This window comes from Neltuma alba, unplaced genomic scaffold, assembly GCF_004799145.2.
Source record: "Neltuma alba isolate B1F8T4 unplaced genomic scaffold, ASM479914v2 tig00012971_pilon, whole genome shotgun sequence".
In the NCBI taxonomy this organism is placed as follows: Eukaryota; Viridiplantae; Streptophyta; class Magnoliopsida; order Fabales; family Fabaceae; genus Neltuma; species Neltuma alba.
In genome coordinates, this window is record NW_021637330.1 from 48,818 (window position 1) to 73,947 (window position 25,130).

The following is a 25,130-nucleotide window of genomic DNA, read 5'->3' on the forward strand; positions in this document are numbered from 1 at the left end:
GTGATAGTTGTTAATCATTACACCTTAAATTGTTAATAACTACTTTTTCAATTATCAATACATATTAAAAAAAGATAAAGATAATTTAGTAATTAAACAAGTGTAATCTTTTGTAATAAGGTCACTTAGAACTTCATATTAATTCATGCCAAAAAAAAATTCATATTAATTTATTGATTTTAAAAAACTTTTTTATATTTAATTCTATTTTCCCTTATCTCTGAGCCAAAAGCCGGTGCGCATTCCCCTCTACTCCGTCGTAAATCAGTAATTGCATCTCCGAGATTCCACAACTCGCTGTAAGAAACTGAGAATTTAAAACCGCCGATAGTAGTACGGCGTCTTTGTTCGTCCTTCCATTGCGGAAACTTGTAGAATTTGCAGCACAATTCATGGCTTCTTCACTCTGTTGTCCGCTGCCACTTGGAATCCCCCTTGCACATTACAAGCCTCCATCGAGGCTACCAGTTCCATCTCTGGCTGTGGCCGCTTCTTCGGACCCTATCGTCACTTCCAGTTCATCTGGAGAATCAACAAGATTGATCACGTTTCTCGGAAAAGGTGGCTCTGGCAAGACCACCTCTGCCATTTTTGCCGCTCAGGTTCGATTTATGTTGTGAGCTGCAATTTTGAGAATGATTCTGAGTTGTAATTAACACTATTGCGATTTCAGATTGACTTTTACTGCGGCAATTAGTTTATCAGGAACCTTGGCATTCCTAGAGAATGTAGTTAAGTTTAGGAGGGTTTATGAACCCAGAATGCAGAAGTCGTCCCTTAGTCAGATTCTAGTGTGAATTTTGGGCGGGCTGCTGTTGGAAATTTCTAAACTATTGTTAGTACTTGTTGCCCATGCAATGCACTGTTCGACACAAAATTCGGACACGGTGGCCCTATTGAGAATGCTGAGAATGGGCGAATTGATATAGGGGGTTTAAAGGCAGTCATAGAAAAATGCCAGCTGTTAGCGACATTGTGAGGACAAGTATCAAGTTGGGATCTTTGCAATTCTTTAACGTTGCTGCTTTTTTTATTTCTTTGATAAAGGGAGGAGCCCTTTTGAAACCATTTATGATTTTCGATGTAGCTGGAATTTTGCTTTTTGAGTGTGGATTTGAAGCTTGTTCAAACAAGGACTTCACACTGCTGTGACGATCCACTATTTGTTATCTATAAATTGCCCCACTGCCTGTCCATCGCCAAATAACCTTTTCTATACTATATTTGGAACCGTGAATGGAGATATTTTTTAGTGGATCCAAAATATGAAAGAACACAATATCTAAGATAGTTCTCCATGATTATCTTCATTTTACTCATCTCTTTCTATATCTATTGGAGGCCTCAGAACTAAAAATTCGGTCTTTTGCTATAAGTGTGCTGTTTTAATGAAATTCAAACTCTTCCGTGTTGGCAAAGGAAATGTAGCTAATCTGTCTCTTCATGTCTTCATGTGTTTTCAGCATTATGCAATGGCGGGACTAAATACATGCTTAGTTGTACATAGCCAAGACACCACCGCTGATTATCTCCTCAACTGTAAGATTGGAAATTCCCAAGTTGAATGCGACACGAACCTTTCAGCTGTTAGGTTGGAGACAACTAAAGTGTGTCTTTTGCTCCTCTTCCTTCCTTTACATATGTCATCTCGTTAATTTATTTGTTTTGATGACTTTGGACTCTGGTCTTGGTTTATTAGCGCAGATGCTTCTTGAACCTCTAAATCGTTTGAAGCAAGCTGATGCCAAGCTTAATTTGACACAAGGCTCTCTCGGAGGGGTGGGTATGTAATATTTTTTTTTTAAACTAAAATTATGTCTTTATATTTGATGAACGTGATTTTCATTTATTAATTACTTTTTTGGTGGAACAATCTTCTGCTCCTTTGTTTCTATTATACTAGATCGTTGGAGAAGAGCTTGGTGTCCTGCCTGGGATGGACTCAATATTTTTGGCACTTTCACTTGAGAGGCTTGTTGGATTCTTGGGGACTACTGCACCAAAGAACCAACCCAAAAAATTTGATATCGTAATATATGATGGTAGCAGCAGCGATGAAACCCTGCGTATGATGGGTGCAACCAGCAAAGCAAGGTTTGGAATCCCACCCCCCCTTCTTCGGGCAGGGGTGTGCACACACAACACTCAGCCTCTGTTCATTACCTTCGGTTTGATATTTTGAGGTTGCAGGTTGTACTTGAAATACTTGCGCAACTTGGCTGAGAAAACTGACCTTGGGAGATTGGCTGCTCCTTCACTTCTGGGACTTGTGGATGAGGCCATGAGCATTAGTGGCAACAGACCATATTTTGATGGGAAAATGAGTGCTGAAATATGGGACTCACTGGATGAGCTGCTGGCGGTAAGTTATAAGAGTGAACGTTATCTAATTCACTTTCACATTGATGCAACACCAGTATTGATTATGCCATGTCCAGAGAGGATCCTTTGCCTTCCTAAACCCACAGAGATTTGGTTGCTTCCTTGCGATGGATCCAAACAATCCAACCTCTGATAGTTCTGCATTACGATATTGGGGTTGTACGATCCAAGCTGGTGGACAGGTTTCTGGTGCTTTTGGTGTCACCTCTCAGCAGCTGGATGTAGATTCAATGGATAGAGTAAAGAAAAATTTTTCGCCCTTGCCTTCTGCTTTCATTTCAAGCACGTTGATGAATAGCCCCATAGCGTGGAACAGAATTCTGATGGACCCGGCCAATGAAGAGGCCAGGCATATTCTTACATCATTTGCAAGCCAATGCAGCACTATTACGTCATCAGTTAAATTTGATTCAAAGAGAAAAGTAGTAACTCTCTTCATGCCAGGTTTTGACAAGTCAGAGATCAAGCTATACCAAGTATGTGATATTTTTAAAATCCTATCGTGATCACAATTTCCACTTTCTTCATGCCGGGTTTCAAAACATTTTTTGGTTTTTTTTGGTAATTGCATGGGAAAGGACGATGATAAAGAATGATAAGAAAGTAAAACCTCAAGATCAGTTTTTACTTATCCCAGTTGATACGTGGCAGAAGCATCAAAACCAGTGGCCAAACTATTTTTCCTATTACTCCTATGGCTAATTCCCAAATTACCCTTAATTCCCGTGTATCAGAGGATGATAAAAAAAATGATAGGAGAGTAAAGACATCCATCCACGAGCTTTTCTGTCTCCGTGGTTAATGAGGAATGCTTTCTGAACCATGGACATCTCTTCAGAAGAATAAATGCCTTGAGTTCAAATGATAACAAAATGTAGTTATGTTGTGACTCTCATCCTGATATAAATCTCTTCACTACATGGTTGAAGTGTGCAAATAGTCATGCTGCTGAATTGCTAATTGCATAGGTTTGTTTTATGTATGCAGTATAGAGGAGGGTCTGAACTATTGGTAGAGGCAGGGGACCAAAGACGCGCCATTGCTCTGCCACCAGAAATTCAAGGAAAGGTTGGTGGAGCAAAATTCATGGACAGAAATCTGGTAGTTACATTGCTCTGACTTCTCAAGTGATCTTTCCTTTTCTTTTTTTCCTCTCTCACCCATAATCCCGAGAAAATGCTTTATGTTTGTTGATGATTAAGTGATCATGCCAAGGAATAAGAGCCCGCTGATATTTTATCTGATTGAATGAGTTCAGCCAGATTTTGTTTTTTAATGGTCTTCAAATTCAAACTTCTGTCTTGTTAATTATTCAAAAATAAAATAAATTGATAATCTTAGCTTAATTAATTACTGCAGCTGTCTCGTGCCTATGTCTTTTGAGCAGCGTTGAGATTATTAGTGTCCAAGCAAATAACATATATATAGATTATCAGTCCCTTAACATGACAAGTGTCATTTATTAATGTAACTAAATAAGACATAAAGGTGGTGACAATGACTAATAAAACAAGGGTTAAGGTTCTTAATTGCCCCGGAAGTTTTCCCCGAGGAGCACTCAGCACCCGGAAGTTTTTGTTTGTTCTTAAATATCCCGGAAGTAATTTATCGTAGCAATTATGCCCCGAGTTAACGTTCAGGCAAACGGACGTTTGTAAATGACACGGTGTCGAGAAGATGGACGACACGTTGGTGAATGAGATGGTGACGTGGTATTGTTGTGTCGACAAAATAAAAGTTGATGCTGAAGGTCAATGTTGTCATCGAAGGTTGCTTTTGTCGTCGACATTGAGAGCTAGGGCAAAGCAAAGCGAGGTGGGGCGCATGTGAAGTCTGAGAAGAGGACAAAGCAGAGAAGACTAAAGATCAGTTCTCGAATATGTATTCAAGAAGACCAGTTCTCAAATACGTATTCGAGAAGACCATTTCTCAAATACGTATTCGAGAAGACCATTTCTCTAATATATATTCAAGAATATATTCAAGAATATAGTTGAAATAAAGCTTTGAGTTAGAATGGTGTTATCAAAGGATGCGTGTGATGTGCGACAGTAGAAGACACAAAGGATACGTGGGATGTGCGACAGTAGAAGACACAAAGCTATTTATATTGATTAATATTGATTAGTCGATGAGGGTATTTATCGTTTAACAAATCGATAAATAAGGATTTGAATTGTTTCTTTTACTTATCGAAGTCCTTATCGATAAATACCATTTATCGATAACCTTATCGGACAAAAGTTTATGAAATTGGCTCAATTATATCGAGTAGCTTATCGATAAGTTCATTTATCAAACAGCTTATCGATAAATGACCACCATTTATTAACTTTGCTACATCAGTGTTATTTGGCTCTCCAACATTTACAGAACATACATCCAAAAAAACAATAGACTGGTACAGCTAGAACCAAAAGAGAACAAGGCCAAGTACAAATACACCTTCCTAAATCCTAAGAAGTGCCATCTAAATACGCCAAATACACTAAACAGTGCTATCTAAATCCCCTAAATAGCAGACTGGTACAAATAATATAGCTATTCCCTTCCTCTCCTTGCATCGAACTTCCTTCGGCTAGAAGAGGCAATTACTGTGTGGTCCCTGTGAGCTAGGAGTTGTGAGGTGGTTGAGGCTGGTTGTCCTGACCACATTAGTCCTGGAGGAGTGAATGGTAGGTTAGAAGGAGTGGAAGTAATTGCTCCATCATCTCGATACTGGATTCTACGGGAGCCACAACCCTAAACTAATTTAAAAAAAAGAAAATTACTTCGCCACACCGGATTTGAAAATAAGAACCTAATGACGAGGATCTAATATTCCATACCTTTTCAATCCGGTCGAATCTCTGCTCTGTCCTCTTCTCAGACTTCACATGCGCCCCACCTCACTTTGCTTTACCCTAGCTCTCAGTGTCGACGACAAGAGTGACCTTCGATGACAACATTGACCTTCGGCATCAACTTTTATTTTGTCAACACAACAGTGCCACGTCACCATCTCATTCACCAACGTGTCGTCCATCTTCTCGACACCGTGTCATTTACAGATGTCCGTTTGCCTGAACGTTAACTCGGGGCATAATTGTTACGATAAATTACTTCCGGGATATTTAAGAACAAACAAAAACTTTTGGGTGCTGAGTGCTCATCGGGGAAAACTTCCGGGGCAATTAAGAACCTTAACCCATAAAACAAAATTGAAAAAATAAGGCTTTGTTTGGTCCAAAAAAAAAACGAGGCTTTGTCATATTGCATATTTTTCAATGGTCCCAGGCAACATAAATATATTATATACAGATATATTTATTTTCATCATGTTATTTTAATTTTGTGAGACATTTGATATCGTCTATTTTGAATATTGTAATGTAATGAGAGTATTTTATAAGCAAAGGGTCGTTTTGTATTGAATTTTTTAAAAAATACAATTAAAAATAATCTGGGTAATTTATTCCGATCTTCCCTTTAAACAAACGGGAAGCTGCAACAAAAATCAAAATTCCGGCTAAATGCATTTGTAGGCAAAGATTTATATATTTATTCTGAAAGCAAATATACATCTTTTACAACTCAACATTTGACTAGGTGTGCGTATATATATCATACACTTCCATTAATGAACTAAGCAGAAAAAAAAAAAATACAATCCTGGGTTTTTAAAAAAAAAAAAAAAAAAAAAATACAATGGAATGCACCTAAATAATTATGTAAGTTATTTATAGGATGGGATTTACAAGGATGATGGGGAGGTTAGTTAATTTTGAATGAAAATTGGGAAGATAATTAATGATTATATATGCCATTTTTTTTGGGGGGTTTGTCCCTCACTTTTTGTCAATACATAATGGGTTATAGATTTTGTGACATTTAGCAGTTCATTTTTTCTTTTTTGCCTGAGACATTTAGCAGTTCATACTTCATGAGGCATCCAAAGTTCCACTTCAGGTCTTCAACTAGAGATACTTTCATAACCCGCCACAACAAAGAAATTAATTAAAAGATCGTGCACACACAAATGAACAAGAATGATCCTTTTATATATATACTATCTCCGGTGCTTAATATAAAATCTTGTTTGATTTTTATTTTGATTTTAAATATAAGACTCCAATCTAATTTGTCTTTCATATTTATTCATATTTTTCCTAAGGTAATTTTTGTAAAAATGATAATTCTAGTCAATACACTTTATTAACAAGGATATTTTCAGAAAAACAATACTTATTTATTACAAATAACTAACTTAACTAGCTTTCATAATCTATTTAAATTAGTCAACTTGCTCTTGTATTAAACACCAGAGGTGGTGTGTGTATATATCTGAGCTTCTAGAAGCTAAACTCACCTGAAAATAATAGAGAAATGGAGAGTTGTTGGGGAGAATATTTCAAGATGGGGAAATGCGAAGGAGAGGAGGTGGTGGATGGAGAAATCATGCCTCTGGTGTTACAACCTGCGGATGAGGAGAATAAGAACGACCTGAAGACGTTGGTGTCGGCGGTGAAGAAGAACAAGCAATGGTTGGAGGAGATGATAGAGAAGAAGAGTGCGGTTCTGGTTTGAGGGTTCCGAGTGAAGAACGCTGAGCACTTCAACCAAATCATCGAAACCTTTGGCTGGGAAGACATTCGCTACGTGGGACCCGCACCTCGTACCCACGTTTACAAGAGTCTGGACTGCCAATGAAGGTCCCCTCTCTCAGTTCATCTACTTCCACCATGAGGTGGTTCTGGTACATCAACACACACACACACACACACGTCTCTGTCTCCTTCTTTGTTTCTGGTTAATTTAGATTTCAGTTTGTACATTAATGAGATGAAGGAATATATCCGAAGAAAGTGATACTGTTCTGTGAGGTGGCGCCACCAGAAGGAGGAGAGACGCCATTTGTTCCGAGCTTCAAAGTTACAGAGAGGATGGTGGAGGAGTTTCCAGAAGCAGTGGAAGAGATGGAGAAGAAGGGTCTCACTTACTCTTTCACTGCTCTCAGTAAGAATGACACTTCCTCCATGAGAGGACGCGGCTGGCACGATGCTTTCGCAACTTCTGATCCCAAGCTGGCTGAGATCAGGTAGCCTCCTTTACAACCTAACAAAATACTTATTACTACTTCCGTCCTAATTACTAGCAAATCCAACATGTTTTCTCATGTAGCTAAGAAAGAAAGGCTAGGGTAAAATATTGAATATGCCGAGACAATCAATTGTGCTCTGGCCTCCTGTATTATATATATCAGAAAGAATAGAGAATCTTCGTACAATACAAAGGGAATATTACAAATGAATAAAAGAGAGCCCTACACGTGTTGAACTATACAGCTGTATATGATAAGCTTAAAACTATACAAATAATATTTATATTAATGTTCTAACATTCCCCCTCAAACGAGAGGGTGTCTTCGACAGTCCGAGTTTGTTTCTGAAATCAGAAATATTGAGAGTGAGACAATGCTTTTGTTAGGCAATCAGCAACTTGATGTGAAGAGGGTACATATCGAACATCCAGAAAGCCAGAAAGAACTAGATCTCTAATAAAGTGAATATCAATTTCTATGTGTTTGCTTCTTGCATGATGAACTGGGTTTGCTGCAAGTGCTCTGGCACTAAGATTATCACACCAAACTATCGAAGGCTGTTTTATCCTGAGTCCAAGTTCACACAATAATGAACTTAACCATTTAATTTCAGCTGCACCATCAGCGAGTGCCCTATACTCAGATTTTGTGCTAGATCTAGACACAACCCGTTGCTTACGAGACATCCAAGAAACCAGTGTTCCACCAAAGTACACACACACTCCAGCCATGGATTTTCTATCATCAACATCGGTAGCCCAGTCTGCATCTGTAAAGGCCACTAACTGAGGAGAAGAAATAGGCTTAATGTTTAAACCGAGATAATGAGTCCCTTTGAGATATCGTAAAATTCTCTTTACTCCTTGAAAATGAACATCAGTTGGCTTTGACATAAATTGACTGAGTTTGTTGACTGCAAAAGCTATGTCTGGACGTGTTGTAGTGAGATATTGCAGAGACCCAATAGCTTTTCTGTATAATGAGGGGTCTTTCATGAGCTCACCATCGTTGATGGAGAAATAGCGTCCTGTAACCATTGGTGTACTCACAGGTGCACAATCTAGCATACCAAACTTCTTCAAGATATCCTGTATATATTTACTTTGATTCAAATAAAAACCGGACCTATCTCTGTAAATTTCCAAGCCAAGAAAGTAGTACAGAGGTCCTAGATCCTTTAATGAAAACATAGCATTCATCCTCTGAATAAATTGCTTCAAATATGAAGAGTTATTACCAGTCACAAGAATATCATCAACATAAATTAGCACAAAGACTATGACAGAATTTGTATGCAAATAGAACAAAGAGATATCACTCTTGGCATTTTGAAAACCCCATTGATGCAAAGTGTCTCTTAGTCGATCAAACCAGGCCCTTGGAGCCTGTTTAAGTCCATAAATGGCTTTAATCAACTTGCACACATGATTCGGCCTCTGTGGATCATGAAAACCTTCCGGTTGATGCATAAAAACGTCCTCTCTAAGATACCCATTTAAAAATGCATTGTTCACATCAAATTGTCTTACCTCCCAATTGAAAGTCGCTGCAATTGTAAGCACAACACGAATAGTTGTCGGTTTGATAACTGGACTGAAGGTTTCTCCATAGTCTATCCCTGGTACTTGTTGAAAACCTTTAGCCTGAAAAGCATCAACCCAATAAGTAAGAGGCATTCTTGCTTGAGCTAATAAAGTCAATCCCATTTCTACAATATGCCTGTGTTTTCTCTCCGCTCTGCCATTTTGTGGTGATGAATATGGACAAGTATATCTCAAATTAATTCCCGCAGCTTGAGCCACAGGAATAAAAGGCTTATATTCAGATCCATTATCACACTGTAGTTCTTTGATTTTTGCATTAAGCTGATTCTCAACAAGAGCTCTAAAAGTATTGAAGGCATTGACTGCTTCTCCTTTATTTTTCAGTGGATATATCCATGTATATCTGCTATAGTCATCGACAAAATGAATGTAAAAACGATGTCCATGTATTGACTGCACTGGAGATGGACCCCAAAGGTCCGTGTGGACTAATTCTAACGGAGAAGATGCATGAGAGACAGACTGAGGAAAAGGTAACAATTTAGATTTACCAAATTGGCATGCTTCACAAACAAAGTTTTCATTAACAGAAACTTTCTCATTACATTGATTCAATATTTTCTTTAGAACTCTACTACTGGGGTGTCCTAATTTGCAATGCCATCTAATAAAGTCTTCCTCTCCAGAAACTCCAAAACGTGCTGTATGAACTTGAGGCTGAAACTTCTGTCCATTAAACATTGGATATATTCCTTGCTTCGGTAGCCCTTGCATCAACAGTTGACCGGTTACCTTGTCCTTCACAGTGCAGCCAGAGTCAGAAAATTTAACATCAACGTAATTATCCTCAACAAGTCTGTTAACACTCATCAAATTTTTAGTTGCAGAGGGAACTACAAGCACATCCTTAAGATGAAGATTGGAATTATAACAAGAAACAGAGGTAGAACCTATACCAGTTACTTGGCTCTTTTCTCCAGTACAGGTAGTGATGTGAGACTTACCAATTTGAGTAACATTATCAAGGTTTTCTGGATGTGGTGTCACGTGATAATTGGCACCACTGTCCATGTACCAATTTGGGTCAGCCACAGTCTGAGAGTTTGCATAAAATGCTTGAGGGGAGTACCCATTTGAATAACCATTGTGAGCTCTGCCATATTCAGAGGGAGGACGAAAATTTCTGTCATACCTGTGGAAACAATGAGCACTAATATGTCCAAAATGTTCACAAAGATCACAATACGGACGACCACCATCACTGTCACGATTGTGGCTGTTTTGGAGGACGAAAATTTCTGTCATACCTGTGGAAACAATGAGCACTAATATGTCCAAATGTTCACAAAGACCACAATACGGACGACCACCATCACTGTCACGATTGTGGCTGTTTCCCCCTCTGCGACCACGTGAGCGTCTACCTCGCGACCCTCGGATGCCCCTCCAGGAACCACCAGTGTAGTCACGACGAGAAAAATCAGAGGAGCGAAAAACAGAGTCACGACGGTTTTGAGCAAAGTTGGCAGAAGGTTGCAGGGACAATGAAGAAAAATGATTGAGCTGCTCCAACCTTGTTTCAAAGGCAAGAAGGGAGGCCTGAGCATCAATCCAGGTGAGATCGACTTTATCAACTAGCTTGACAACCACAGCATTGTAGTCAGCATCCAAACCATTTAAGGTATGTAAAACGAGATCCTCGTCGGATACAGGGGTACCAGCAAGAGCAAGCTGGTCTGCTAAGTTCTTCATTTTACCTAAATATTCCTCCATCTTCATCCCATTTTTGCGGGTCTGTGTGAGTTCAGATTTGAGAACCATTGTGCGAGCCTTGATCGCAGCACAAGTCAGAGAGCGGGCTCCATTCCACAACTCAAGTGCCGTTTTGCAATGCAAAAGCTGGGTACCAACGTCTTGCGTCATAGTATTCCGCAGCCAGCCAACGAGCATCCTATCAGTAGCATACCATTCTTCAAAAGCGGGATTCACCTTCACACCAGCAGCTTCTGGAATGAGTTTCGGTGGAGGGGTAGCAGAGGAGCTGATATGAGCTTCAAGCTTATTGCCTTCGATCAGAGGGAAAACAACAGATTCCCAAAAAAGAAAATTAGTGCGATCCAGCTTAATCGCACTTGTTTGACTGGAGGAGTTAAACAATGAATATGTTTTTGGGCTCTGTGAAGAAAAACCATCAGAGGTCGCCGCCGTTGAGTCAGACATGGTAGGGTAAGGCTCTGGTACCAAAAAAGAAAGGCTAGGGTAAAATATTGAATATGCCGAGACAATCAATTGTGCTCTGGCCTCCTGTATTATATATATCAGAAAGAATAGAGAATCTTCGTACAATACAAAGGGAATATTACAAATGAATAAAAGAGAGCCCTACACGTGTTGAACTATACAGCTGTATATGATAAGCTTAAAACTATACAAATAATATTTATATTAATGTTCTAACAAGCTAGTTAAATAATTTGAAAAAATTAATAAAGTTACTAAATTACTTGATTATCACATATGTTACGTCATCTGTCATTAGACTATATATTAGTTTATAAATAAAACAAATTAATTTGAAAAAATGATAAATGTAAACTTAATCTGCTCAAAGTAGTTATAATAGGACCAGAAGTAGTAGATATATAATGAAATAAGGAACTTTGAGCATGCATTTTTGTGCACTTGGTGCGGAGCGAGAGCACTTAGAGTGGCAGTCAAATGGAGCAGTGAAGACGAGAATAGGGCCAAGGCCATTAACGAAGGTGTTCGAAGGCAGGAAAGGAAGGAGGATGTGGTTCAACACAGTGGTGGGGATGCACGGCAAGGAGCACAGCTCGGCGGCCATGGAAGATGGGAGCGAGATTGCAGAGAAAGTGGTGAAGAGATGTGAAGAGATCATTGAAGAAGAAAGCATACAGTTTAAGTGGCAAAAAGGAGACGTTCTCTTCTTCGATAACTTAGCCATACTCCATGGAAGAAGACCTCCCGTTCCTCCCAGAAGAGTCCTAGTCGCCATATGCAAGTAGAAATCTCTCTCATGCATTTGGTTTATCAAATATTAAAACGTCTGCGATTTTTCAGCCAAAAATTGCAATTCTGGCCTGCAAAACAGATGTTTGATACTTGATAGTGTATTAAAATTGGGTGTGAATTAAAATAAAGTGAAAGTACATCCAGCGACGCGTTCAACACCGTAATATTATTTTGGGAGAATTTCAATTACGAACCGTTATAAGGAAAAAAAAATTTCCACCCCCCCGAAAAAAATTCTGAATCTCCATTGCAGTTTTCTAGAGGCTAAGTGAAACTAATTTCTGCAGCCAAAAGATAAAAATAACCCTGGAGGAAGGAAGTAAAAATAGACTACAGATGAGTGAATAAGCAAATGAGAGCCAAATAGATACACTTCCCATGAACTCTGCCTTAGTCTCCATCTCCATGAGTTGGTAATCAATGCAATGACTGATGATTAGTCTGAAATCAAGTCACTCTGCCATATCTTCATTTGGATATGAGTTTTACGAATAGTCCGTAATCACGTTGCTCTGCCATTGGGAGTCTCATTGTCATTAAGCTCTGCAATTAGTACTCTTCCCTTTTAGATAGTCTCATCTTCTTGATCTAGACTGTTAAATGCTTGTAGTTTGCAATGGGTACATAGTATGTGGAAATGGATATGAAAGGAATGAGTTATTTCACAGGTTGTATATTATGGAACGCATCTGGTTTGAAGTCTGAATTAATGGGTAAATGTGCTGATTTGAAGTCTAAATGAATGGATAAATGTGTTGGACATGGATGATATTAAACTACATCTAGTTTGAGGTCTGAATGAATGTGTGAATGTGCTGACATGAGTGACATTAGTGCACCAAAGAAAGGGAGAAGAACTTGATGCTGTGAAAATCCATATTTGTATTGTAAATTTGCAAATTCAATTGTCTAGGAAACTAGAATTTTATGTTGTGAAAGCTTGTATTTTTGTTGTAAATTTACAAATTGTAGTCGTGAATTCATACATGAAGTACATATAAGTTGTAAGCGAATGTGCTAGACATGGGTGATATTAAACTAACTTGTCTAGAAAAAGTGTAATTTTTTGTTGCTAAAATACATTGTTATGTTGTAAATATGCTTATCAGAGTCGTAATAGGTTTAACATGAAGTACATATATAGTCAGCAATTTGGGAAATTTGTGTTGTTAATTGTCGTATTTTTGTTGTTAATAGTTGTACTATTGTTGTTAACATGCATACTTGAGTTGTGATTCTAAATATCGAGACTTGGACCTTTTTCATATATTGATATTACTCTTCTTGTTAATTGTCCAATTTTAATTGCTAATTCTTATAAAAACATGGATAAAATAGGTGTTGCTTTAACTGACTTATTTTAATTGTTCATGAGTTTATTTGTCTTGTTAATCCTCTAAATGCTTGCAATTGTTACAGGTTTTGATTTTTCAAATATGGGGAGGAAGAGTGAAAGAGGAAGAAATTCGAAAAGAAATGCTACATCAAAACTACATGAATGGATCAAGATAGATAGGAAAATAAAGCGATAACGTCTCATGTTATATATTTGTATTGAAAATATAATGTGTATAAATTTGTATTCCAACCCTCCAATCTTATTTCATATATTTAAATTGAAATTGATGCGTATAAAAGACAATCACTAAGGAAATTTTTATGTGAGTTTGCTGATATGTGTGTATATATCTGAAAATTTACTTTCTTTTATTACTTAAATTATGAAAATGTACAGGTAAATAACATGTGCGTTTGCTTGAGGGAATTTTAATGTGAGTTTGCTGATAAGAAGAGTTTATTCCTAATTGTGATAAGATTTAACAATTAACAATTGCAATATGTAAATAGACGTATTTTTCTTGTTAATCTACATATCTTAGTTGCAAATTGGAGTATTTCACTTGTGAATAATATCTCCTATATTTATAAATCATCGTGTTCAACTCGTGAATTAAATTAATTTACTTGTAAATGAATATATTTCTTTCGTTAATTTACGTATCATTATTGCAAGTTGGCGTATTCCGCTTATAAATGATATCTCCCAAATTTATAAATCATCATATTCAACCTGTGAATTGAATTAGTCCACTTGTAAATGGATGTATTTCTCTTGTTAATCGACATATTCTTGTTGCAAATTGGTATATCCCACTTATGAATGACATCTCCAAAACTTATAAATTATCATATTCAACTTATGGATTAAATTAGTTCACTTGCAAATTGACATGTTCTTTTTGTTAATCTATGCATTCTTGTTGCAAATTAGCATATTCTATTTGTTATAAACTCATAATAGAAAATTACACTTGGTGAGGTAAAATTGAAGATCCAAAATAATTGTTTTTGACTAGTACTAGCTCTATATAATATGTTGCTACACATTATTCACGTATCAATTTCAATCCATTTTTAAAAGTTAAACACCTTATGAATTTATAACTACAATTTGCGAATTTACAACAAAATACTAGTTTTCACAAAAAATTGTAATTTTCCTAGACAACTCGCATTTGCAAATTTACAATGCAAATATAGATTTTCACAACATCAAATATAGATTTTCAAAGCATCAAGTTCTTCTCCCTTTTTTCAATGCACTAATGTCACCTATGTCAGCACATTCACCCATTCATTCAGACCTCAAACCACATGTGGTTTAATATCACCCATATCCAAAACATTCGCTCATTCATTCAGACCTCAAACTAGATGTAGTTTAATATTACCCATGTCCAACACATTCACGCATTCATTTAGACTTCAAACCAGCACATCCACCCATGCATTCAGACTTCAAACCAGATGTATTCCATACTATACAACCTGTGAAATAACTCATTCTTTTCATACCCATTTCCACATACTATGTACCTATTGCAAACTACAAGCATTTAACAATTTAGATCAAGAAGATGAGACTATCTAGGAAGTAAGAGTAGACTTTGTCTCAACAACGATGTGGTTTTGACTAATTGCAAAGTTCAATGACAACGGGACTCCCAATGGCAGAGCGACACGATTACGGACAATCCGCAAAACTCAAATTCAGATAGAGAGATAGCAGAGTGACTTGATTTCAGACTAATCATCAGTCATTGTATTGATTACCAATTCATGGAGATGGAGACATGGCAGTATTCATGGGGAGTGTATCTATTTGGCTCTCATTTGCTTATTCACTTATCCGTAGTCTATTTTTTCTTTCTTCCTCTAGGGTTATTTTTGTCTTTTTCCTGCAGAAATTAATTTCACTAAACCTCTAGAAGACAGTAAAGATTCAAAATCTTTTGGGAGCAAATGGAATTTTTTTGCTACAGTGATCCTTAACTGAAATTCTTTCTATTATTTTTAATACATTCAACATCCTAATTTTTATAGTGATAGGTATAGCTAAAAAATAACATCAGTGTTTGATAAACTAGGAAAATAAGGGCACCTTTACCGAATGAAAATATGATGGATGGGCAATACCACATTTTAACAATTGATGGATTGAAGTTTAAAACCCACCCGAAGAGAATTTCCCTGCTCCCGTTAAGAATCTTGGTTCCTGCGCGCAACAGATCATTGATGGTATTTTCGAAGACTATTGTATTGCATACAAGGTTTAATTAAGTTTGATTATCCTTTAAATTATGGAATGTTTGATAACATGAAGATAATACTATTTAATGCTTATGCTTAGTATTAGAATGTTTAAAACTACGATCCCCAAAATACAATTTACTATAAAATAAAATGTGAATTTTAAAACATTATATCATTAATTTGTCAAAAAAAAAAAAACAAAAACAAGCCTTCTATCTCTGTAGAAAAAAATAAGTGACCTTCAAAAACTAAAATCTAAAAACGTCGAATCCTCCATAAAATTACACATAAAAATATGCCACTCGCATTTACAATGCATACGGTATGAAAATAAGCATATCTGAAACAGACTGCTAGACTCCTTAAAGGTGGCAAATCAAACTGCTCTAGACTCTAAACCTCGCCTTCTAAATAAAGATGGGGTAAAGATTATCCTTCCCCCCAAAAACCAGGTGCTTTCGGTTATGGGCAACAAAAGAAGATATCATGACGAATTGGGAAAGTGTCACCTTTATAGTGAAGACAAGCTAAACAGAGAATACAAATAGTGACTTGAGATGCTATTATGCTACTTTAGCCAGGTCTTGGCTCTCATTGCTCATGATGATATAAACTTGAATCTTCACTGCCAACTAAGGGCGACTCGACATGCCGCGTCCTCTTCCCCTTCCCATATAGCCATAACCCCTTCCATAATAACCACCTCGATAACGACCACCACCACCTCCACGCCAAGGACCTCGTCCTCGACCACCACGATACCTCACAAAATCACCAAATGTCTGCACCACAGATCAGTAATACACATTTGAACATTAACCCTCCTTTCATCCCTCAAAAATAGAATAGCAAAACCAAAACAGAAATTACCTCAGTGTCAATCTTAATTTGTTCAGGATACCTTGGCCTCCTTCCATTTTGCGGATCGTGATCAAGCGCACTGCTTGAGAGTGAGTCAAAAAAATCATCCTTATGATAAACAGGCTGCAGAAAACACAAATAACAGGATCAAACTTTGCAATGACGAGTATGTAATTATGCATAAAGAATACCTGAGAAACTTAAATTTGCACACAAGCTGTAAAATTCGTACCTTGATCTCAAATTTTGATAATTCACCGTAGTCATCGTCATGAATACCATCTTCATCACTGACATTTTCCTCAGCATCTTTCTCTTTTGAGTGAGACTTGCTGCTTTTACCAAGATGACCCCATACTTCATCCTTATTAAATTTCTCATTCATTGCCATGAAATCAAAATCTTCAGTGAACTCTGCGACTGGGCGTGAACCCTGCAAAAATTCAAACTTCTAGCTTTAACAGGATTGTCATAGATTTACATGTCAGACATCATCTTTAAAATTTAGAGACCTGTCAAAACATTCCTCCCGCCCTGCCTAAACTGTTCTGTTCAGCATCAGCAAGCATAAAAATCGTATATCACATGCACTTAAACCTCAAAGCAGCAAAGACTTCAAGGTCAGAGCAACATTTTCCAGAATTTTGATAGATTATATGTTCTTAAGCGAAACAGTCATAAATATTAATCAAAGAGGGAATTTTTAAGTTCCCCCTTGGCAGCAAGCTCAAAAATTCCAAATCTTCCAATTAATTTTCAGGTTTGGTACAAATAATTATGTCAGAAATCTCTAATTAATCTCAAAGGAAATACGAAACAGAGCATTACCCCCATGGCTCTTCCTCTTCCACGTCCTCCTCTGTAACCATAACTATGATGTGTCTGAATGGGAGCTCCACTTGGCTAGAGTGCAACCAGATACGAAGAATATTAGAAAAGAGACTGATGATATGATAGAAAGAAAAACGAATGTCATAAAAAAATCTCAGAAGAGAATCTCTAATATATGCATGAATGAGGTAGGGATAAGTTCATTTCAAGCATGTAAAACCAAAAACAGAGGTCCCTCAATTATTAAGTAGGGCATACAGTGCATATGCTACCACCAACCACCATGCCTAAACAGACTTTAGATTTTAAATCATTTGAAAATACAGAGCAAAACTTAGACAAATTTAGCCACATAGGACGAAAGTATATCCAAGTTACAAGAATACAGGCCTATCATAACATACAAACATACAAGGACATGCAAAACTAATCTGTGTGCGTGTGATATCCATGCAGAAAGCAAGAGAAAAATACCTTGTGATTGGCCCGTGAAGTTGTTGGCAGTGGCAGTATTGGGGGTTTTGTCTCAGAAGAAACTGGCAAAGACAGCTCTTGAGATGATGTTGATGATACCTGAACCACTTCAACATCCTTATGGGATGTTTGCGCAGGTTGAGATGAAGAAACTAATGTTGGCCCATTCTGCAACAATTGACCTGGAGTTACCAAAGGGACAGGTGTTTCTGTACGTGTGGTATTTAATAACCCAACAACTGCTGGTGCAAATTGAGATGCAGTTTGATATGGCAAACTTGAAGAAGAAATTGCATTAGATTTGCTGGAGATTGGTGGCACTACAGCATTTATATCTGGACTAGATGTGGTCACAGGAGCCAGTGATGGTAAGTTAGAGGCTAATGCAGACGCTGGAAGCAGTACAGTTGGTGTTTTGCTTGGTATTGATCCTGGTAATGTTTCAGAAGCTAATGAAACAGAGGGTGCAGGAGGCAAAGTTGATGGAAGATTTAATGGTGGTAAGGAAATAGATGTTACACTGGGAGAAATAGAACTGGCAGGTAGCAATGATGGTTGGAGTTCTGGCATATTTGAAGTCCCAGAGGGTAAGGAGGGATTAAAGTTAGGATACTGCATTGGCTGCTGCATAGATGAAGGCAATGATAAGCCAGGTGGTGGTCTAAGTAAAGATTGCTGGTGTATATGAGGGAGCCCATTTGGGGCGCCATAATATCCTTGCCAATACATTGGCATAGCAAGCCCGCCACCATTTGCACTTGGGGCCGGTGGCGGAGCCCCCCATGACCCTATGTTCCCATCAGGTTGATACAAAGGCAGGGGCCCTTGGAAATTTGACCCAGGCAGCCCAAGCTGTGTGGTATGGGAACTAAGATCAGTCAAAGGCCCACTTGCAGCAGAAGGAAAGCTCGTAGATGTAGTAGCAGGACGGGGATATTGAGACTGCAAACCAATTCCATACGCTTTAGAAGTTCGTAAAATTAATTGAAGGCAATCAACATAACTTTGCCACATCATGAATATACAAAACCTCTAATCAACCTGGATAATAGCCGGATCATTGTTTATTGAGGGAGTAGGCTGGACAGGTGGAGAGGATTTAACCTGTAAATCCTGCAAAAAAAGAAAGCACAACACATATTTCAATTAATCTAATTCATAAATACACATTGATGAAATACTATCTCCAGTCCTTAATATAAAATCTCGTTTGACTTTTATTTTAATTCTAAATATAAGACTTCAATCTATTTTGTCTCTCATATTTATTTATTTTTTTCCTCAAGATAATCCTTCTAATAATGGCAATTCTAGCCAATAAACTTTATTAACAAGGTTATTTTAGGAATAACATCTATTTATTACAAATAACTAACTTAACTTATTTTCTTAAGCTATTCAAATTAATCAACTAGCTCTTATATTTAAGACCGGAGGTAGTATTAAAAGTCTGCATGCAGTAACATCTAAAAAGTCCGCATCATGTAACAGTTATAAGGCAAAAGGAAATATGGATCAGCCTTCCAATGTTTCTTTCTCTGCTAAAAAAATACATGATGATACAGAATGTTTTGTTGTAATAATTAGAACCTTAATCAGTTAAACCTTCAACACAAGACTGTGAGAACAATAATGAATATCGGACACTACAAACAGAAAGACCCAGTATGTCTATGATTTGAGCAAAACTGGGACTAAGTTATTCAAAGAAAACAAACCATATTTTCCCAAAGCAGATTTAAGTATTCAACAAAATCAGGACAACATAGGAAATTAATTGTCATTGGGAGCTTAAAATCACAGCTATGGAAAAAGGTGTTGGGCTATGATCGACAATTCCACAAATTATACCTTGATGTCACTCCCACGGAACAGTATGTACTCATAAACCTTGTCAACAGGAGGAATTTGTGGCCCATCCTTTTTTCTTCCTTCAGTTCCAAAAGATCGTACTGCCCCACAAAATAAAAGCATCACTACAACAACCATGCTAGTGGCATCAAACAAAAACATATTAAGGAGCCCCTGACAGCAAATAATTAAGACAAGTCATTAGAATTCAAAGCAGCAACTATCTGATTTGTTAGAAGAGAATTATGCACATATTGCAAATCTGAGAGATAGCAAGGTAAACATACCAACATTGCCAGTCCACTAAAATAAAAGGCTTAAGAAAAATTTAAGCATTTTTTTTTCCTGGGGGGGGGGGGTTACTTATATTTACTACATAAGACTTAACGGTTTCTTCCGTTAGTGTCAGTCCAATCACCAAACCCCCAATAGCATCTGTAGAAGGATTGCGAATGGAAAATATAAAACTGACATCTGATAAATGCAGTAAAGATTCTCGCCACTACACCACAAACGGATTCTCACTATTACCTCTTTTGGAAGAATGACAATACAGTCTAAAACATTTCCAGTACTTAAAAAGGCTATATTTTCTGCCCGAATGTCCGGCCAAACCCTCCCTAGGGCCCCTAAACGAGGCTTGCAAATAAGATATAGTGAAACAGTCATTCTATTTGTAGTAAAAAGAAGAATGTCGCCACTTGAAAATGCTCATGGATTAATTTTATCAACCACAAAATACTTGCTTGGTGTGGGATAAGACTTCTTATCATTTTGTAAAACATCCGCTTGATACGAAGGGAGGAAGACGAAAATAAAAAGCCATGGATGGAGCTGAAGTTGACTCACAGGCCACGCTCCAGAAATGGAAGGAAAACAAGAAAATTAAAACTGCTTAATCCTAACATAACAGCTAAATTGCTACAAGAGGACAAAAAGGGCAGAAAATGATTAATACTTAAGGAGAATGACTGGTGCCACAATTTCTGCTTAATGAAAGATTTGATTTGTATTAAATAGTACTAAATCTGAAAACTATTTCAGATTTGATTAGCTAATTAATCAGGCAACTCTTTCATTTAGCCTAGATTCTCATCCCAAGACCAACACCGAACTACAAAAGAAGAAAAAATATTACCACTACCTCCAGTCCTAAATATAAGAGTTACTTTGTAGTGTAAATTGTACTACAGACTAACTCCTATATTTAGGACCAGAGATAGTGCTACCTTTTTTGGGATGATGATGATGATAAATTCTAAAACCTTTATATTTACTATAGAAGACTTCAACTCCCCCCCTTGGTGGCTGTTCAAACCCTCCCCTAAGGCATCTGTATAAGGACTAAGAATGGGAAATATCGAAACTGTCACTTCATTATCAGTACCGTGAAGATTGTCTCCACTTCACAACAAAAAAGTTTTCAGAGCTTACCACCATCTCCCCCCTCCCTCAAAAAAAAAAAAAAAATGGTAATGGTAATAATCCAGCAGAAATGGAACCCAAGTCATGAAGGTGTTGGGAAAAGAAAAAAAAATGCACGTCTTATTTTCTGGTATGTGCCTTTTTAAAGCCATTTGGCTGGCTTTCAACTTATAATCACATAAGTCAATGGTAAACAGATGAAACGCAGCTTGTTCCCATAACTTTTACTAAACAAGACATCTAATGATATTATAATCTGACAACATAAACCAGCAATTTATTTACTACTAACTACGTATCTGCAAGGATGGAACATGAGGGAATAAAATGGCACATGGCAGTCAATGGCATGTTGGGCAATATTGCAATGGGGGCTCCTGAAGTCATGGCATATAGTGCATGGAACATTGCCATATTGAACTGTTCTTATGAACACAGATAAAATATATTCCAAAATAACAAATAATGCAAATACTGAAAGAGGCGTGAGATACAATATCAAATGCTCGAGTCAAAAAAAAGAAGAAGCCAAACTCAACGTAAAAGTTCAGGAAAATGACAAAAAGTTTCATTTCAACATAATTGATGTTCGCTAACCTAAATGGATTGTGCTAGAAATGGAGAAAAAGTGAAGGGCTTTCTAGTCAAAGTCAAGGAATAGAGACAAAATTTGAAAATGAACAATACAAAGTATTGAAGCACTGAAATCATAGAAGGAAAAAAGAGAAATCAGAAATTACAAACTTGAAAAAGATAAGCAGGTCATAAATTTATGGGGAGTTGCAAAGCACGTCACGCCACGTGCCATGCCGACGCATTTAATATTATTATTAGCAACACTGCAAGTTTTACGGGCACAACACTCAGCAATTCTTCCACATATGCAGGCCACATATGTCGGTAAGAACTATGCATGGGTTGATAATGGAAGGAATCATTTAAGCCCACGTTTTGATCCATTGTACTTAAATAAGGAAACAAAGCCAAGGAAGCATTTATTTCTTAACCAGTTCCCTCCAAAAATAAACACAATAAGAGGGCTACGAAATCATTTGATATTTTGATGAAATAAGAACACCTGAGTCTTCCCAAAAAAAAAAAAAAGATGAAGGAGAAGGAGAAGAAGACAGAAAGACATCTTCAATCACAATAAAAATAATGGGAACCAATTAAAAATAGTCAAATTAGTCAAATTCTATACAAGCTTTTTCCCTCACCGTCCCATTCTGTCTGTTCTCTGATTTTAACAAGCAAATTTATATTTTTTTTTCTCAGTGATAAATTAATGAAATTGATTACAATTATTTTCCATACTATACAGTTCTTAATAATTGCGATTCTTTCTATTCCAACGAGGGAGAGAACAAATAAACTTGAAGAAAACTTGCCGTTAATAACCAGGGATAATCATATGTCATGCTGAAAAAAAGCACAATTCAAAAACCTTTGACCCTGACATACATATGACAAAGCTTTCCAATAGTTAAAAAAATACTGATAAGAAGTGCAGCCAAAAATCAAATGCTAAGAGTTTCAAAACCGCGTTCATGGTGCATATGCCCACACTACTACGTCCAGACTTACTGTTACTAGACCCTTCAGCCTTCGCCCTTTCTCCACAGCAGACACACAATCAACAAGAAATTCAGAAAGCCTCCTATAACACTGTAATTCACAACCCGTTGAAATAACCCACAGTTCAAAAAGGACGAAGTATTTGTGGTGGTCGTGATGTACAAATTTTTAGTCATAATCAACGACCGGGCTAAAAGATCTAAAATAAAATGAACCCCAATTCGGCTAAAAACAGATAAAACCCCGATGAAATTACTGCGCAGAAAACAAAGCAGTACCATTCCTGAGGCCGATACTGGACTCCTCGGTATTGATATTGTACAGAATCCCTTCATATCTGATTTCACTCTTAGAGGTCAAGCTAATCAAGCTGCCAATGTAGGAATCGGCCGCTGAGCTCGATCGAGAAGCGCTTTCTGAAGCCATAATCTACAAAGCCAATCAAAAACCAGCAATGACAGACTAACCCACAAGCATTTAGGGTTTAGGTTTTGAGTTCAAACAGGTTACTCAAATCCGAGATATCCCCCTTTGAGGTAAAAAAGAAGGTTTAATAGACGCGGACGTTTGGACCCCCATGTTATCTGAACCCCAAAAAAAAAAAAAAAAAAATTTACTTTGCTACAAAAGAGGCCAGTAAAATTACCACAAAAACAATAAGAAACCAATCATGAGAGGCCATCTCAGCAACCGGGAACAGTCATGTCGTTCTCCTAAAAAACAAATTCAAGAGAATATCGCATATACTTCTCTCGTTCTTTGTCAAACGCCTGGTTATTGAGTTGATTTTAATTTTAGATATAAAATATATTTTTTATATTTATTAATTTTTTTTAAATTATTTTTATGAATACTCCCTAAACCGTAATCAAGTAGAAGAGGGAAGAAAGATATTAAAAAAGATAATTATGGTGTTTTAGGAAAAACATGTCATATTTTTTATAATTAATTAACTTACCTAACTTTTTTAATATAATCAAATTAGTTAAATAGGTATTATATTAAAGATTTTTTTTTGGCCAATATATTAAAGATCGGAGGAGTACTAATAATTGTACCTGAATGTGAGTTGGCAAAAAAAAAAAAAAAGAAGACCTGAACGTGAATGAGACACACAAGTTTGCCTCAATTCTATATAAAATTTGAGAAATAATTCATCTTCTTAATGTTGGGATTAACTTTTTATAAATAATTTTATAATATATGATATAAATTAAATTTTAGAATTTTACAAAAATCATAAAAAATATTTTAAATATAATGTGAAACAAAAAAAAAAAAGAACAGAAGGAAGTACATCGAGAGTCTATTTTATGATGGCATGTAGATTGAAGCAGTTTGAATGAGAATCACATGACTTTTGATTTTACTCAAAAAAAAAAAATTGGTGTGCGTGTGTTATGACTTTTGAGTACTAAAATTTAACTTTACTACTCTTTGATAAAAAAAAAAAAATAACTTTCCTAATTCCCACTATCATTTGTCATGCATAGAGGTTGCTGGTCCGTTGACGAATGGAACCCACACGCTTATTAATGCTCATGCTCAGTCGCTACATGATATCTGACACATTAAAGCCAATAAGCTCTTCAAAATGAGCTCTTTCTCTTGGCTTCTATTGGAATGCACGTTCAGACAGCTTATTGCAAACAAGTTATGAGTGTGTTTGGCATCATGTTTGAGAGTCCAAACTGACTTCTTAACCGGTAATAATCCCAACAAAAATAATTAAAGGGGATATCTTAAAAATGCAATTACATATTTTTTTTATAAATACTTAACTTAATTAATTTTTTTATAAATTAGTTATTTGACTTTTATATTAGATATAAAGTGGGTATAGATGTTGGGGCAATTGGAGAGATTTTTGGGGGGGGGGGTAAAAATATATCTAGCACTATTTTTTTTTTTGGTTTTTTTGGAGTGATAGTGAAAAAGTTGACAGATAAGTCACGCTTACTGCCACTCTGCAGAACCGTACATAAGATTTTCACCTCATACGGCTCCTCGTTCAATTCTTTCGAAGTCATTGGATCCTTTTCCTTGTTCGAGAATCTCCCCCCTTCCTCCACTCCATCCCGAAGAGTAACTAGGACCAATTTAGTCACGTTTTCATGTTCCAATTCGAGCTATGTGGTGTAATTTTATCCTTTTTTTTTATAATTTGTATCAATTTCAGCCTTTCTTAACCTCCTTCCAAACGTCCGTTAAGACAGTGCAATTTTTTGGTTTTTATCTTTCACGGGAACATCATCATCTGCATCCCTCATCGACAAAGACCTGGACACCATCATCGCCAGAGAGCCTTGCATCAAAATTTTAGAAGCCGTATGAGCAAATAGTCAAGTTAGAAGCCTGTGATCTTTATCGAATTTCCACCAACACCTTTCTTCCTGTGAAGCACTGACGCACCTTTTAACTGCTACTCATGATGGCTATAATGTTGCTCCTTGCTCCATCTTTCTAACCTTGGCCTCCGT

At 36.9% G+C, this 25,130-nt stretch overlaps 2 protein-coding genes and 1 pseudogene across 3 annotated transcripts; 2 read left to right on the forward strand and 1 right to left on the reverse strand.

Moving 5' to 3' along the window:
* Positions 1-242: 242 nt before the first annotated feature.
* On the forward strand, positions 243-3,641 carry LOC114733161 (uncharacterized protein At1g26090, chloroplastic-like). Of its 2 annotated transcripts, none has more exons than XM_028920566.1 (7): positions 243-602; positions 1,464-1,607; positions 1,705-1,779; positions 1,904-2,094; positions 2,191-2,362; positions 2,439-2,858; positions 3,370-3,641. In XM_028920566.1, the coding sequence occupies exons 1-7, from the start codon at positions 393-395 to the stop codon at positions 3,499-3,501; spliced, it is 1,344 nt and encodes a 447-aa protein (XP_028776399.1). In that variant the 5' UTR covers positions 243-392; the 3' UTR covers positions 3,502-3,641. The 2 variants fall into 2 exon arrangements, with proteins under 2 accessions (XP_028776399.1, XP_028776400.1); XM_028920567.1 differs by lacking the exon at positions 3,370-3,641 and adding an exon at positions 2,961-3,356.
* A 3,106-nt stretch (positions 3,642-6,747) lies between these two features.
* Positions 6,748-12,032, forward strand: LOC114733158 (clavaminate synthase-like protein At3g21360; annotated as a pseudogene).
* Positions 12,033-15,935: 3,903 nt separating this feature from the next.
* On the reverse strand, positions 15,936-23,174 carry LOC114733157 (protein decapping 5). Its single transcript, XM_028920562.1, has 8 exons — positions 22,929-23,174; positions 19,651-19,751; positions 18,841-18,912; positions 17,800-18,741; positions 17,323-17,397; positions 16,727-16,927; positions 16,504-16,617; positions 15,936-16,415 (listed from the first exon to the last, which is right to left on the reverse strand). The coding sequence occupies exons 1-8, from the start codon at positions 23,074-23,076 to the stop codon at positions 16,266-16,268; spliced, it is 1,803 nt and encodes a 600-aa protein (XP_028776395.1). The 5' UTR covers positions 23,077-23,174; the 3' UTR covers positions 15,936-16,265.
* Positions 23,175-25,130: the final 1,956 nt, after the last annotated feature.